Source organism: Benincasa hispida, chromosome 4, assembly GCF_009727055.1.
Source record: "Benincasa hispida cultivar B227 chromosome 4, ASM972705v1, whole genome shotgun sequence".
NCBI lineage: Eukaryota > Viridiplantae > Streptophyta > Magnoliopsida > Cucurbitales > Cucurbitaceae > Benincasa > Benincasa hispida.
The window spans coordinates 66,067,712-66,082,747 of NC_052352.1; the positions used below are offsets into that span (position 1 = coordinate 66,067,712).

The following is a 15,036-nucleotide window of genomic DNA, read 5'->3' on the forward strand; positions in this document are numbered from 1 at the left end:
ATAATCCCTGAACTATCGATTGGTTATAACTACATCCTTCAACTTTGAATTTGAACAATGATACACTTCTAGTTGGTTAATGGTTGAAATTAGCCCATTATTTTTAAATTAATAATTATGATAAGATATTTTAAAATAAAAAAATAAAGATAAAGATTCTCTCACATCTCACATCTCACATCCCTTCCTCTCTCCTCTCTCTTCTCACTCCACCTTTCTCCTCTATCTTCATCTTCATCTTTCTCTGCCCTTCTCTAGAAAACAAATAGACTAATTTTGAGTTGAAATTCAAAAGTTTTGGCCTATGTGTCTTGGAAATCCTCTCTCTCCCTTAGCATAAGAGTAAAATAGTTAAAGAAAAGGGAGGCAAAGAACTGAACTTGCTATGGACCTAGAGTCTAAGACATCCATTACCATTTTAAAATAGATAGTCTGATAGGTTTGTTGTTGTTGAGTTTCACTGTAAGCACCTGAGTCACCAAAATTCTTCACCAAAATCCTATTTCTCTACAAATGTCATTACCCTCTCAAAATCTCTTCAGATATTCCAACCGTTTGAAGTTTTGTTGTTAAACCAACTCCCTTTCCAGAAACAACAATCTCTTCTCTCCCCCAATTTAAGTTACTGACAACCTACAACAACTCAACCTTCCGTCACTAGAGTTATTGTCATTACGACATTGGAGTTTACGAATCCGATGGACAAAGAAGAAGATGAAGATGGAGAGGGAAGGTGGGGGAAGAAGAGAGGATTTCCAAGAGACAAATGTCAAAACTTGTGAATTTCAACTCAAATTTAGTCTAATTGTTTTCTACAGCAGTACGAGAGAAAAGATGAAGAGGAAGATGGAGGGAAAATTTCACAAAATGACCGAACTCTAAAAAAAACTTTTCTATAAACGACTTTTTCCTAAAAAATTATTTTTGATTGACCTTTTGATCATGTGAAATACCAGTTGTACCCCCAATTTTAAAAAACTCTTCAAACCGCAGCACATTTCTTCTTCCTTTAACGATTTTTTCAACTTTTCATTCAATATGTATTCAATGCAACATTAACATTCTCTCAACGCATTTATTTTCAACTAATATTCTACCAATAACATTAAATAACATTGATATCAAGAATGGAAGGTCACTCTTAGTTGTTCATTTTTCTTCGAACTCACTACAAAGTTCTCTCATTGTTCTCTTAGAATTTCAGTACAACATCCTCATTGTTGATTGCTTTCATCTTTCTTCATTTCATTGTGTCTTTGGGTATAGATCAAGATTCGTTCATTAGATCTAGAAACGGAGAGAATGTAAGTGCAAAATGGTTTACAATTGAATGTGTGCTTGTTGCTTATGCAAAATTGATTTTTCCTATTGGATATAGACAAGAATGGAATCGAAGATAAGACTTTGAAGACTTTGAACTTCTAAAACCACAAAAGGTACCAAGTGTGGGTCGACGTCAAATCGTTAGGATACCTTCTGTTGGAGAGAAGCCACGACAAATCCACATGTGTACACGATGTGGTTAGAGAGGGTATAACAAGAAAACCTACATACGTATATTAATAACACCTGACATTGGCCCATCTAGGCTCGATGATATGTAATTTATGGGCGATCATTTACTTGTGTTTATGCGATTGTGTACTTGTTTCTGTGCGATCTTTTACTTTTTTATGAACATTCGTTTAGTTACATGTGAATGATCGTTTAGTTATATATATGCGATGATTTAGTTAGTTATAACCGACCATTTAGTATTATATGAATGATCGTTTAGTTATTTATAGACGATCGTTTAGTTATTTCTGTACGATCGTGTACTTATTTTTTGTTCTTCATTGTGTTTTTTTTTAATATTATTCGGTTCAACACACACACACACACACACATATACAATGCAAATTCAATTCAAGAAACTCAAGTATAGATTACCATATATATTGATTAGCTCACAACTGGGCAATGTATTGTTTCCTAAACAATTCCATATTGTTCTGATTTAAGCTACCCCTATCCGCACACGTAACAATGTATTCTACAAACTTAGCACGAAAAATGTCACAGTTAAGAGACTTGCTCTGTTGGAGAGTTGTCTTCGATCTCTTCACTTCCCATGGCTCGTATTGAATTTTCTATGTCTCTTGTCATATCCGACGGATCACCAGCTGAAGATAACCATCAAGTATATCACTACCTATGTAGTTAGGCATGAAGTCAAATACATAGACAATGTTGGTTTCAATTCCACTGTAGGTACCGGGACCAAGGGGTTGGGATTGATAACACCAGTGACTGGTTTCAATTCCACTACAGGTGCTTATGGCTGAGACTCAATTACATGTGGTTAAGCCTCTTGGTAAGATTTTGAAGGTGATTGTGTTGGGATTGGTGTCCTAATTCTCCTGGAGTCTCGTTGTTTTGTAAAGATACACATTGTTTGATGAATAAAATAATTGTTATTTAATTATGGCATTTACTCATATCCAATAAACAAAAATTTTTGGTTATCTTATATGAACTTAAGCATGTATATGTGATATACAAATGGATCATGCCTTAAATGATAACTTAAATAGGTTTGTAGTATAAGGATTGAGTAGGTGGTTATTGGTGGTTCATGGTAATCGTGAAATAAAAGAAAAATTGTTTTCCTAATTTTAGTAAGTTTTTTGGGAAAAATGTTTTAAGATTTCTCTCTCGGAAAAAGAATCTCATGGAAGCTTGTCAAGTAAATACAGATTTACTAAGAGACAACTTGGGCGAAGTAAACGATCGTGTAGTGTTTTGTAGGCGACAGACACTGAGCTAAACGATTGAGCATCGACCTATGCGATAGGTTTCTGTCTTCTCCCACTTACCAATCGTGTACACGATTGTTCATTCCTCCTTTTTCTGCCTCATTTCAAGTCCACACAGAGCCCACCCTTTGGATTCTCACATCGAGAATACCAAGGTAACCTTCTTGGTGGTGTCATACTCAACTCGACGCCGTCGAGGTTCTGTGGAGATCGTTCGTGTTGCTGGGGTGTTCATGACCGAGGTGATTGCGGAGTTCTAGTGCGTGGTGTTCGTGCTGCAGAGCGGTCATGTTGTTTGAGCATTCGAGGTTGCTGTGTTCGAGCGTTCGTGCGCAAGGAGTGTGGAGACAAGTTGACAAACGTTTGTAGAATTCTCCTTGTTTATTTGATTGTTCATGCTGTAATTTCTGTATTGATTGCATAACTGTATGTTTTGTTTACGACTGTAATTTGTAATGTTCATTCATGATTATAATTTGAAATGATCTTTTTTCTGCTGCTCATGGAAATCTCAAGTTCGATTTTCTTCAGATTGAGGGTGTGGATCACATGAATGTGGTTGAGGATCACTTGAAAGAGATTGTTGATGATCACTTGAAGGATGAGGATCATTTGAAGGGGTTGAGCTTCTCCCTTTTTATTACCAATCATATGTGACTTTTTCTCCCTTTTTACATCCTCAGGTGAAAAGTTGGTTGGTTTCTTTCTTTTTCGACCCTTGGAGAGGTCTTTTTTCTCCTACATTTAAATTGTAAATCGGTCAGATAATAATGGTTTTATGTTGATTTCAATGTTAAGATAATTAGTTCATATAACAACCTTACCTTGATTTCAATGACTTCCTTTTGATTTGCATTCTCTATAACATTGGTTGGATTCAAACCGAAGTGGCTCCTAAGATTGAACGATTGTATGAGGAGTTCAATTCTTTTATCAATTATTGCTTCTATCGTCTTGTGTTCAACAACCACGCGTTGATCACTGATAAATTTGGACTGCTCATCATGGGGGATTCCTTCATTATTATTCGTATTATTACCATCATCATGAGTCTCTTCATTATTACCATCATCATCATTACCATCATTATTATTACCGTCATGAGTCCCTTCATTGTTATCCTGTACAAATCACACAAAATATACAATTAAATAAGTAATCATACATGATCATTTAAGATTTTCTACACATTTGTATAATATTTTTTTACATGATCATTTAAGATTTTCTACACGATCGTTTAGAAATATCCACATGATCGTTTAAGATTTTCTAAATGATCGTTTATAAATATCCACATGATCCTTTAAGATTTTCTAAATTATCGTTTGGATTTCCAAACAATCGTTCAGAATCATCTGAATGATCTTTCAGGATTTTCCAAACGATCAATTAGGATTTTATACATACATACCCTATATAGACGCTGGACTAGCAACTTTATTTTATTCAGCTGTTGGCTCATCAGATGATGCTAGACAATAAAGGTATCACCCATCTGACGGACCATGGTAGTCAAGTTCACCAAATCTTTACGAACTTCTTTAGTTTCCTCCTTAAGAACTTTGTACGATTTGGAATGATGATGTTTAGAGGACTTATGTTACATATTTGGCAGTTTATCCTGTCCCTTCTTACCCTTCTCCTGGTTTAGTCTAAACTGGCCTACGTGATTTGGGCTCTATGGCACGATGCTTATTTACATGCTGATCTTGCTCACCAATATGGGGTTCACCAGATAGAAGGTGTTCTTGCTCCCCAATATGCTAGTCGAACCCATCGTGCCCTCCAAAGGACTCATGGGTATCAATAAAGTGATCATGCCCTTCAACCTCCTCAATCATTCTTCTTTCAACATCGAGTCCTTCCAACTGGCGTTGTACCTTATCTCCTCTTCACCCGGTACAAATCTCGTCTACACATAAGCGAATGAGTAAGTTAGAATGCATGGAACTATGAAATATGCCAATAATTACTAAGTGATCGGTTACTTATTTTTTTTAGGCTGAAGCACATTCTTACTCAATGATTTATAAGATGGAGCATGAGAACAAGTCCATCTAAAAATTCTAGGAATTACAACCTTGTTGACTTTGGTGGCCATGAACTTACTTGACGTGGATAAAATTTTGTAAGCCCAAATTTATAATATAGGAGCTTTGTTACACATACATAATACACAAATTAAAGTGAAATGGAAATAAAAGTACATAGTTGGAATGCAAGTACAAATCCATTTATACAGTAATATGAGGCATGATGAGCATTTTCTGCTTTCTTAGTCTCACGTGCCTCCTTCTTCCCGCGCATAGTAGTTTTATGTTGTTCAATGTACATTGAAAATGACCGATGACCAATCATACTGTCTAAAGACTTCAGGGTCATCGACAATTTCAAATGTCCTCACATCAAATTGGGTTTTTTTTTGTTTTTTTTCCAATCATCACCGGTTCGATGAATGATGCCAGTGCAACCTTAATGACATCTTCATCATTTGTAAAAGTGAACTTCTCGAACACATTCTCCACGTCCTTGCAAGAATTATCCTTATCATTCGAGTCTTTCGATCCAAGAATGAGTTGTCGCAGACTTTGACTTGTTTCTCTCTCTACTATTTCCTTGGTCGGTCATATCCCAGTTATCAAATTAAAATCGTCTTGGGAGAATATTACCTTCTTCCCCAGTATGTCGAATGATATAACGTCTGAGTTCACATCCGTGACCTCCCTCAATAGAAAATGGTGAAAAAGTTACCCATTAAATACAAGATCTACGTAAATAAGTGGACCAAAGACCGTTGTTCTAAATATTCTCATCTGTTCTTTTGTCAACTTATTCTTAATAATAGACGCAGTTTTGTGGACTTGGAAAGAAACTATAGTAGGAAAATATTTCTCAGTAGGGATGGCCATTTTAGCAACCTGTAACAAATGTATACATTACCACAATAAGTAAATGATTGTCTAAAATAACTAAAAGACGCATAATAAAAACTAAACGATCGCATAATAAAAACTAAATGATTGCATAACAAATAATTAAACGACCCCGTAATAGAAAATTAAACGATCAGATAACAAACAACTAAACGATCACATAACAAATAAAAAATGATCACATTACAAATACCTAAACGATTGCGTAACAAACAACTAAACGATCGGATTATAAAGAACTAAACGATTGCATAAACAAAACTAAAGGATCACACATCTTTATCTAAATAATCGTTTACGTTTCTCTAACCAATCGTTTAAAGAATACTAAATGTTGGCCTAAGATTATCTAAATGATCTCTTAAGAACGAATACACGATCATTTAACAAAAGTTGAGAGATCGTTTAAAAAAAGGTAGGCGTGAACCTTTGCGAACCCTAAATGATCAACGAGAACCCTAAACAAGTATCAACTTTCAGAAATCAATGACAATGGAAAATGTGTACAAATGACCGACGAGAAGGTGGCCAAATGCTTGGCTGAAGATGGGAGACGATGAGAGAAAATGAAAAAAAAATGAGAGAAAACGAGAGCCAAAATCGTACAGAGATGTAAGTGAAAAGGTGGGGTGAAGATCCTTCGTAAAGCGATTTAAAGAGTATTTTAAATTAAGGGTAAAATTGGTATTTCACATGGACAAAAGGTCAGTCATAGATAAGTTTTTAGGAATAGGTCATTCGTAGAAAAGTTTTTGAGATTTAGGTCATTTTGTGAAATTTTCCAAGATGGAGGGAAAAGGTGGAGGGAGAAAAGAGAGGAGAGAGGAAGAGATGTGATATGAGAGAGAATCTTTATCTTTTTATTTTATTTTTTAAAAATACCCAATCATAATTAAAAATAATGGGCTAATTGTAACCATTAATAAACTAAAAGGGTATAATTGCTTAAATTCAAAGTTGAAGGGTGTAATTATATCCAACTCCATAGTTCAGGGATGGTTTATGCAATTTTTCCATTTTTCTAAAAATATTGTCAATCAAATATTCATCTCACCCTTAGCTTCTACATGAGTTTAGAAACACACTCAACTTAATAATTAAAATAGAAGAAATTATTATAAAACAAAAGAATGAGAAAGTAGAGAATGAATGTATTCTTTATTCAATTGTATATCTCAAAGGTCCCAAATGACTACTATTTATAGAGTTTACAAGATATAAAAATGATAAATATATGGATAAGATAATGGGGAAGATGTTTGAAAATAATATATGGGGATATATAATCTATGGACATCTATATCTAATTGAAATAATTATAACACTTCCCCTTAGATGTCCATAGTGTATAGAATATGCCTCGTTAAAATATTACTAAGAAAAACCCAATAAGATAAAAACCTAGTGAAAAAAAGAGTACATCATTTATATACTTTAATAAATGTCTCATAAAAAACCTTGCTAGAAAAATCCAGTGAACAAAACCATAGTCAAGGGAAAAAGAGTGCAACACATTTACTTCCCCTCATGAAAGCATCATTTGATACCCTTGATTGTCACATAAAAATGTTGTGTGTAAACTCTTCAAAAGTTGTTGCAGGTAACACCTTCGTAAATAAATCTCTCAAGTTTTTTTTTGAAGAAATTCGTTAAATAGTGATGTTGGCACTTTATGATTTATCATCTTCATATAAGAACACTATTGATTAGCCTCATACATCATCAAGATTTTAACATGATTTAAAGTAGTTGTTATGATATGCTTCATAAGCTGTTATGATATAAAAGTTAATTTATATGTATTAAGTAATTTGTTTAAGATCTAGCTCTTATGGGTTAGATAAGTAACATGCATTTTCACAATCAACTAGATCACAATTAGATTTATGAGAATAAAATAAATCCATGTAAACTAGTTCTCAAATAAAAACATAACGTATGTTTAGCTCTATTCCAATATCTTTCTTTGGAGGATTATTATATTTATGGTACGATAGGTAGCGTATAAATTAGTAAAGATATAAGTACACATATTTTCTAAAAATTATGGTTTTTTGGGATCTAAAGTTCTTTATAATCTTTCAGATGATATAAATTTTCACACCAAGTAAATGAACCATCATAAGAATCTTCAATGGTGGAACTAGCTCATATAAGATCTTATATGCATAAATGACGCAACTCTATCTGCTTTATGCTTTATTTGCAAGCTAAGACAAAACTTATCATCTCAATTTTTTTTTTTTTAAGAAACTCTATTTACCTTTGAAATCTCTTCAAGATTTATGCTCAAATTATCTATTGGGATTGATGCCCTAAATATCGTGGGTCTTGTAATTTGTAATTGTAATGTATAAACATCTTATTTATTTAATAAAATATGAGATATTTTATTTGACGTTTAGTAGCATTGACCTACAAACCAATAAACTAACATCCAAGTTTATCTTCTATAACTTAAACATATATGTAGAGACATACAGGTGGATTATGTTTAAGTGATAACTTAAATGGTATGTAGTAGATGGACAGGGTTGAGTACCTTATCTTGGTGACACTACAAATAGGACCTGCTTTGTAGATGTTACGATTATTGTAAAGTACCACAAATGATCTGATCCTGATCATTCATGTGGAGACATGTGAGTGGGGGTATTCTATACAAAGGAGTTTGTATAAGACCGGACCACAAAATGACTAGTCTTATTACATAACACCGTTAACAATAGAGACTTACACTTCACCAGGATGACCATAGGTGACATGACCTAAATTCTGAGTGAGTTGTGAACTCCTACCTATGAAGGCGATCCTTTGATTTGTATGGGTGAAAGTGGCTAGATCGCCGACTCAATAAGCTTACCATTTTGGGGATTCGTCTAATTGAGGAGTTGGGAACACAGCTACACAAGCTGGAACTCATTCCTTCCCCATTATCGGGATAAGTAGATAAATTGCTCCTTTAAGGGTTGATTCTGAGGCTCAAACAATGTGGCTCTACACCCTCTCTTGGCCCAAGAGAGGTTTGATCATAGTGAGACTATGACTTATTGTTTCTTAGAGGGATTAGTGGTACTTAAAGAGTTAGATGTAATTATAGGGGCAAAACGGTAATTTTGGCCCAGTTGTACTTACGAGAAATTTGTGAAGGGTTATCGCACTGTTGACTGGTTATATCCAATAGACACAGAAGTATATTTGTAGTCTGAAGACTGAAGAGTGCAGCTGTCGGTCTTTAGTGGAGTGACCGACAGTTAATGAATGTTGGATAATTTAATTAAATGAGTTTAATTAATTATTCAAGTACTATTGGAACTTCAATCTAAAGGTCTATAAGGTCTCCTTTGTAGCTCAATAGGGGTTATTGAGAATTAATTTTGGATTAATTTGAATTGTTTAAATTAATTATATGTGATATAATTAATTTAACTTAATTATATATGATATAATTAATATAATATATTTGATACATTATAATATAAGTTTATTTTGAGAGGAAATAAGTATTTGAATATGATTCAAATCCTAATTATATGGATGAAATTCACATAATTAAATTTAGTACAAATGTGATTTATATTATTGAGAGAAATAAAACTATAGGTTATATTGTATTTGATACAATATTAAAACTATAAGTTATGTGTTATATTTGATATAACATATAGTTTAATATATTATATGATAAGGTAGTTATCATATATATATATAGTTAAATTATTTTATTAAATTAATTTTTGGGAGGGAGTTGTAGCTCCCTCTCCCTATTTTCTCTCTAAGTAATACGTGGGTATGTGGGGTGGTTTTTTCTAGGAGATCTATCGTCTTCTTCATAGAAGATTTCCCTCCAACACTCACTGAGAAGAAAAATTTCCCTTTCAAAACTCCTTCCCTCTCCCAAAACTCAGAGCTCTCGAGAATTCTTTTCTCTATAGAAAATACCGAGGAAGTTTTTGTGGTGGTGGCCATTTTGGATCCTGATTGTTCATGATCATTTTAACTGGACAAGAGGCTTTTGTGAAAAACTGAAATTCAAGGGTAAGTCTTGGTTCTAACCCTTTTCCCTTTCTTTTCTACGCATGCTGTAAATTAATTTATGTTGTGATGCATAATTTTGGTTTTGTAAAATTTGCTATTCTGTGAAAATATTTTTAGGACCGACCGATCCCCGCTTTCGCAGTGGACTTTAAGGTTCCTTCATTATCAACATATATATAAATAATATATAGTAAATCCCAGGTTGTGATTTCTTTATAAAAAACATATGGACGAATAAAGGTTATTTTTATACCCTCGTATCAACAAATATTTAATAAAATGATCATATCACATTCATTAGGAGTGTTTTATAAGAATATGTATGATATATATATACATACATATATATATATATATAGGCCTATAGCAGAAGCAGGATCGATCCCAATTTTAATTTCACTGAGAACAAAAATTATATATATATATATATACATATATATATATACATACATACATACATATATAATTCTTTAATATTGAATTATATGAATTTGGTACCTTTAATCCATCAAGGATATAATTATTAAAAGATTCATATAAATATATAATAACTACATCCAAAGCATATTTGTTAAGCTTTTCATACACAACTAGATAAATTAGATATCTCATGGTATTGTATCCACCATAGGAGAATATGTCTCATTATAATCAATACTATTTCTTTGCGAGAATTATTGTGGAACTTGTCTCATGTTATATAATATGACGTCATCTATTTTTTTTTCTTACAAATATTCTCCCGTATTCCATGTGTTTGACATTCTCTAATGTTTGAACTGCTAGTTCTCACAATTTGAAAAATAAGTTTTTCTATTAAATCGTTTCTTTCCACATAAGTCAATCATTTCTATGTCACGACATTATTTTCAATATATCTGAGTATATAATACTCATTTTCATAAATAATATTGTGAGCAATATTGTATGTAAAAATGTTGTCAACTTATTTAAGTATAGTTCCATCTTTTTTCTTGTCATGACATATAATTTATCGAGATCTCTTCATTATCCTCTTTTACTTTAGGATTCGTATGAGTATTCATATTTAGGATTTCTTATGAAATATTCATATTCTTAACTAAGTCATTTTGATTATCGACTACTTTTTTTAAGGATTTTTATCTTTGGAACCTATGTGTCTATCACGCTTCAGGCGTGTTACAGATTCATTAATATTAACAACTTGTTGCATTGGGATATCAATTTTAGATGGTGTATTTGCAACCATTTTCTTATAACTTGGACACTTTCTTGTAATAGTAAATGTTCTCTAACTGCATCTAGCATTTGATTTGCAATATTTTGCAAATGAATTATATTTTTAACTTTCAGTTCAAATTGATCTTTATGATGATCAAAATAAGACAATATTTATACATTTCATTCAACTTAGTTTTCCAAATTCATCTTAATTTCTTCTCCTAATGTTGAAAAATTTGTCTCATTAATAATAGATAACAAATCTGAACATATACAATAAGCCTATAGGACATTGACTTAGAGCATATACAATAACATGATCTCATCTAGATTTAGAAGTTTTGCTATTTAAACATAAACTACAAGATATTCAACACTTATCCTAATCAATTATCAAATGTTTGGATGCAAACTTCACTGATCCCTCTAATGAACAATAAAACCTCTCTTAGGTCAAAAGAGAGTGTGACACCACATTGTTCAAGCCAAAACAAAATAATAAGTATGCATGTGACCCTCAATTGGATGCGCCAACAAAAATCATAAAGTATTAAATAGTTCACTTGGTGGATTAATAAATCTAGATATACAACCATGAATCCATTTCAAAAATAGGAGAGATTCAATTTCAATTTTAACTAGTGAGATTTTGATAATTAATCTCTTAAGAATAAGATACCCTGACAATTAACTATATGGAAGAATCTTCTAGTTCTTCAATGGATGCCAATATATATTTCCAATATCATTTTCTATTGACAAAAAATGACTCATCATGTCAAAGAAAAATATATTTAGATAAATGAAATTTAGGTTCATTGTTGCATTTATTTCAACTACACAAATATGTGTATGAATACAATTTAAAAAGAAAAACATAACTTTTTATATGCATTTCCCATAGAAGACAATAAATATAGTATGTAAATACCATATATGATTCTTATTATCAGTCTTTCTAGATAATATCTATTACAATGTTTACCTTTTAAATTTATTGAACTTCTCTTTGATTTATAAGAGAATAAAGTATATCAATTGACAATTTTACTTCTCTAGCAAAATATTATTTTCTTTTCTAAAATCTTTAATCAAGTCTATAGGAAAATGTATTGTCTACTATTAAGTATCATATGCATAGATGTACGGTATGCAAAACATAAATATTAATTATTCTTATTCTCTTCAAGAGATTCAAAAGAAATTCAAATATCTTACATAAAAGTGGGTAAAAAAGAACAATCATCTCTTTAGGAGATTCAAAGAAACTTGTAACATCCAAATAATATCATCATATTTAAGGGTTAAAATGATAAGTTATGATCTTTTCAAGAAATTCAAATAAATTTTCAAAGTTTGCTTCCACACATTGTTCTCTTTTTCATTACTAAGGGTTTTAATTTTTCAAAGGGATTTGTATAACACGTATAAGATTATTGTCCCTTTTGTATCACATTTGAAAAATGAAATTTTCGTTCAAAACATCATATATGTGTGTGGTTTTAATAAAATAATTACTTATTCCTTTATTAACATGATTTCAACCTCAATGATTAAATATTGGAACATTTATTTTAGGAAATGATATCATATTATTTTGTCAAAATTCATTATTTTTCAATCTCAAAAGATATAGATAAATATTCATTGTAATATTTCAAACTTTCTTTCTCAAACTACTAATACAAGAGCATAGCATGTTTAATATATGCGTATTAGTTTATAAGCATTTATTAATTCAAAATATGTGCAACTAAAGGTGCAAAATAAAAACAATCATAATTAACTTTAGGAAGTGTAATGAGCTATTATCCATAACTTTTTGACTTTGCCATAAGGAATTCAATGAATTATACAGACAGACATATATATATATATATATAAAAGAATTATTTAAATATTCAACAATCAAATAAATTTCACTTCTAGTCTAACAAATAAAAATGGCCTAATTCAACTGTCAAGTTAGTTTTAAATAGAGGGTTCCCCTTTGTCAATTTAAATACCTCAATCTAGTCAGAATAGTCCTTAGATAGAGTCTTTTATAGTCAATTTTTATTTCTAATTCATTAACCTTTTAATTAAAAGTTAATTAATAGATTAATGAATCTAAGTGAATTATTAATCTTATTAAAACAAATCCACCTTAAAGAAGTAATCTTCAATGTTTTAAATCTTAAACCTTTCCAAATAAAATTAAAGATAAACTTAGATATTTATTCCCATATTTGAAAGATAGAATATAATATTCATCAGACGATAATGTTAACAAATAAAAGATAATATTAATAGGAGAGAATCTTATCTTTATTTAAAAGAAACTCAAATCTTATGGAGAAGTATGCAAAATAAATACTCTCATTTAATTTTCCATATAGAACAATTATATTCAAAGATATGAAAATATAAACTAATTAAGGAAATATCTCAATCAAATCTTTCCATACAAGAATTATATATAAAACAAAATAAGATGCATGATTGGTAATGTATGATAGAGTTAATCTAAATATGCAACAATTAAAACATACATCTAAAACTTAATAGTATATTTGATATATCCATAAAACTAAACTTGAAATTTAAATTAAGGCGTATGTTGATTTTCATTAATATTGCAAATCAAGGCTTAAAAAACTCACAAAGTACAATCTCGGGTGGGAATTTTTATTTTAATGCTCACTTAACACTTATGCCGGTTAACAATTTGATTTTATCGAATGAAAACTTATAGGCTATATGAAAAATTTAAAAATACCCACCATCTTTGATCTTTAAATTATAAACATCTCGAACAATATGAATAAAATTTTGATGGATTTTTAGCGTTCTTGATATTCCAATGAATCGTATTGCAAAACAAGACAATAAAGAACAAAGTAGGGAGAAAAGAAAATAGAGAATGAATGTATTCTTATTTAATCGTATATTTCAAAGGTTCCAATGACCACTATTTATAGAGTTTATAAGATATGAAAAAGGTAAATATATGGAGAAGATACTGGAGAAGATATATATTTAATATGATAATTGAAATATTTGTAACACTCTACCTTAGATATCCATAGTGTATAGAATATGTCTCAAAACCCAATGAGATATACAACACATTTACTCTTCCTCATAAAACAACACTTGATACTCTTGATTATCACATACAAATGTTGTGTGTTAACTTCTCAAATGTCATTGCAGGTAACACCTTCATCAATAAGTCTCCCAAGCCGCCTTTTGAAGATATTTGTTAAATAGTGATGTCGGTACTTTATGCTTTATCATCTTCATATAAGAACACTATTGACTAGCCTTGTACATCATCAAGATTTTAACATGATTTAAAGTAATTATTATGTTCTGCTTTATAAGCTTAGATAATTACAATTTTCAAAACATTATTTTGAAATAACGATTTATACTTTTGAAAACAGTATGAAGAAAAAGAGTGGTTTGTGCATAGCTCAAGTAACATAATATTTGTACTATCAATTTGAAAGTTAGAAGGGAGAGGGGAGTTGCAATATCACAACTTACTTTATTCTTATTATTATTCTTTGGCTTTTAGTTCACCAAAATAAATTAATGGTAAAATAACAATTCTAAGATAAAGAAATGGATAAGGGTGAAGATATGTAAATAGCTAGAAAGGAATGAAAGGAATATAACATGCCAAACTAAAATAAGAGAATAAGAAATAGCTTAAATTGTATAAAGTATCTTTGAATTTTAGTGTAGGTTTAAATTATACAATTATGCTCTTAAACTTTAAAATTTTCATTTTAATTCTTGAATTTTGAAATTATTCTAAAAATATCTTCGAATTTTTCTTTATTAATATAATAAATGAAACATTCAATCAGCGACTCATACATGACATCATTTATAATATTAACATAATATTGTTAATGTAAATTTTGTTTGTTATTTTAAAATTTTTATAATTAGCAATTTCAAAAGTGCTAACATGAAGATTTTCTAAGGTTAGGATTATAACTAAAATCTATGAGAAAGTTGAAGGATAGATATTTAACTTAAAAAATAGAAATATTATTGGCAAAGATGGT

General features: G+C 30.7%; 1 protein-coding gene across 1 annotated transcript; it reads right to left on the bottom strand.

Annotated features, from left to right (window-relative positions):
* Positions 1-2,064: 2,064 nt before the first annotated feature.
* Positions 2,065-4,578, bottom strand: LOC120076293 (uncharacterized protein MAL13P1.304-like). Its single transcript, XM_039030060.1, has 4 exons — positions 4,519-4,578; positions 3,623-3,919; positions 3,443-3,536; positions 2,065-2,165 (listed from the first exon to the last, which is right to left on the bottom strand). Exons 1-4 carry the CDS (start codon positions 4,576-4,578, stop codon positions 2,065-2,067), a joined length of 552 nt encoding a protein of 183 aa, XP_038885988.1.
* Between the last annotated feature and the right edge of the window lie 10,458 nt (positions 4,579-15,036).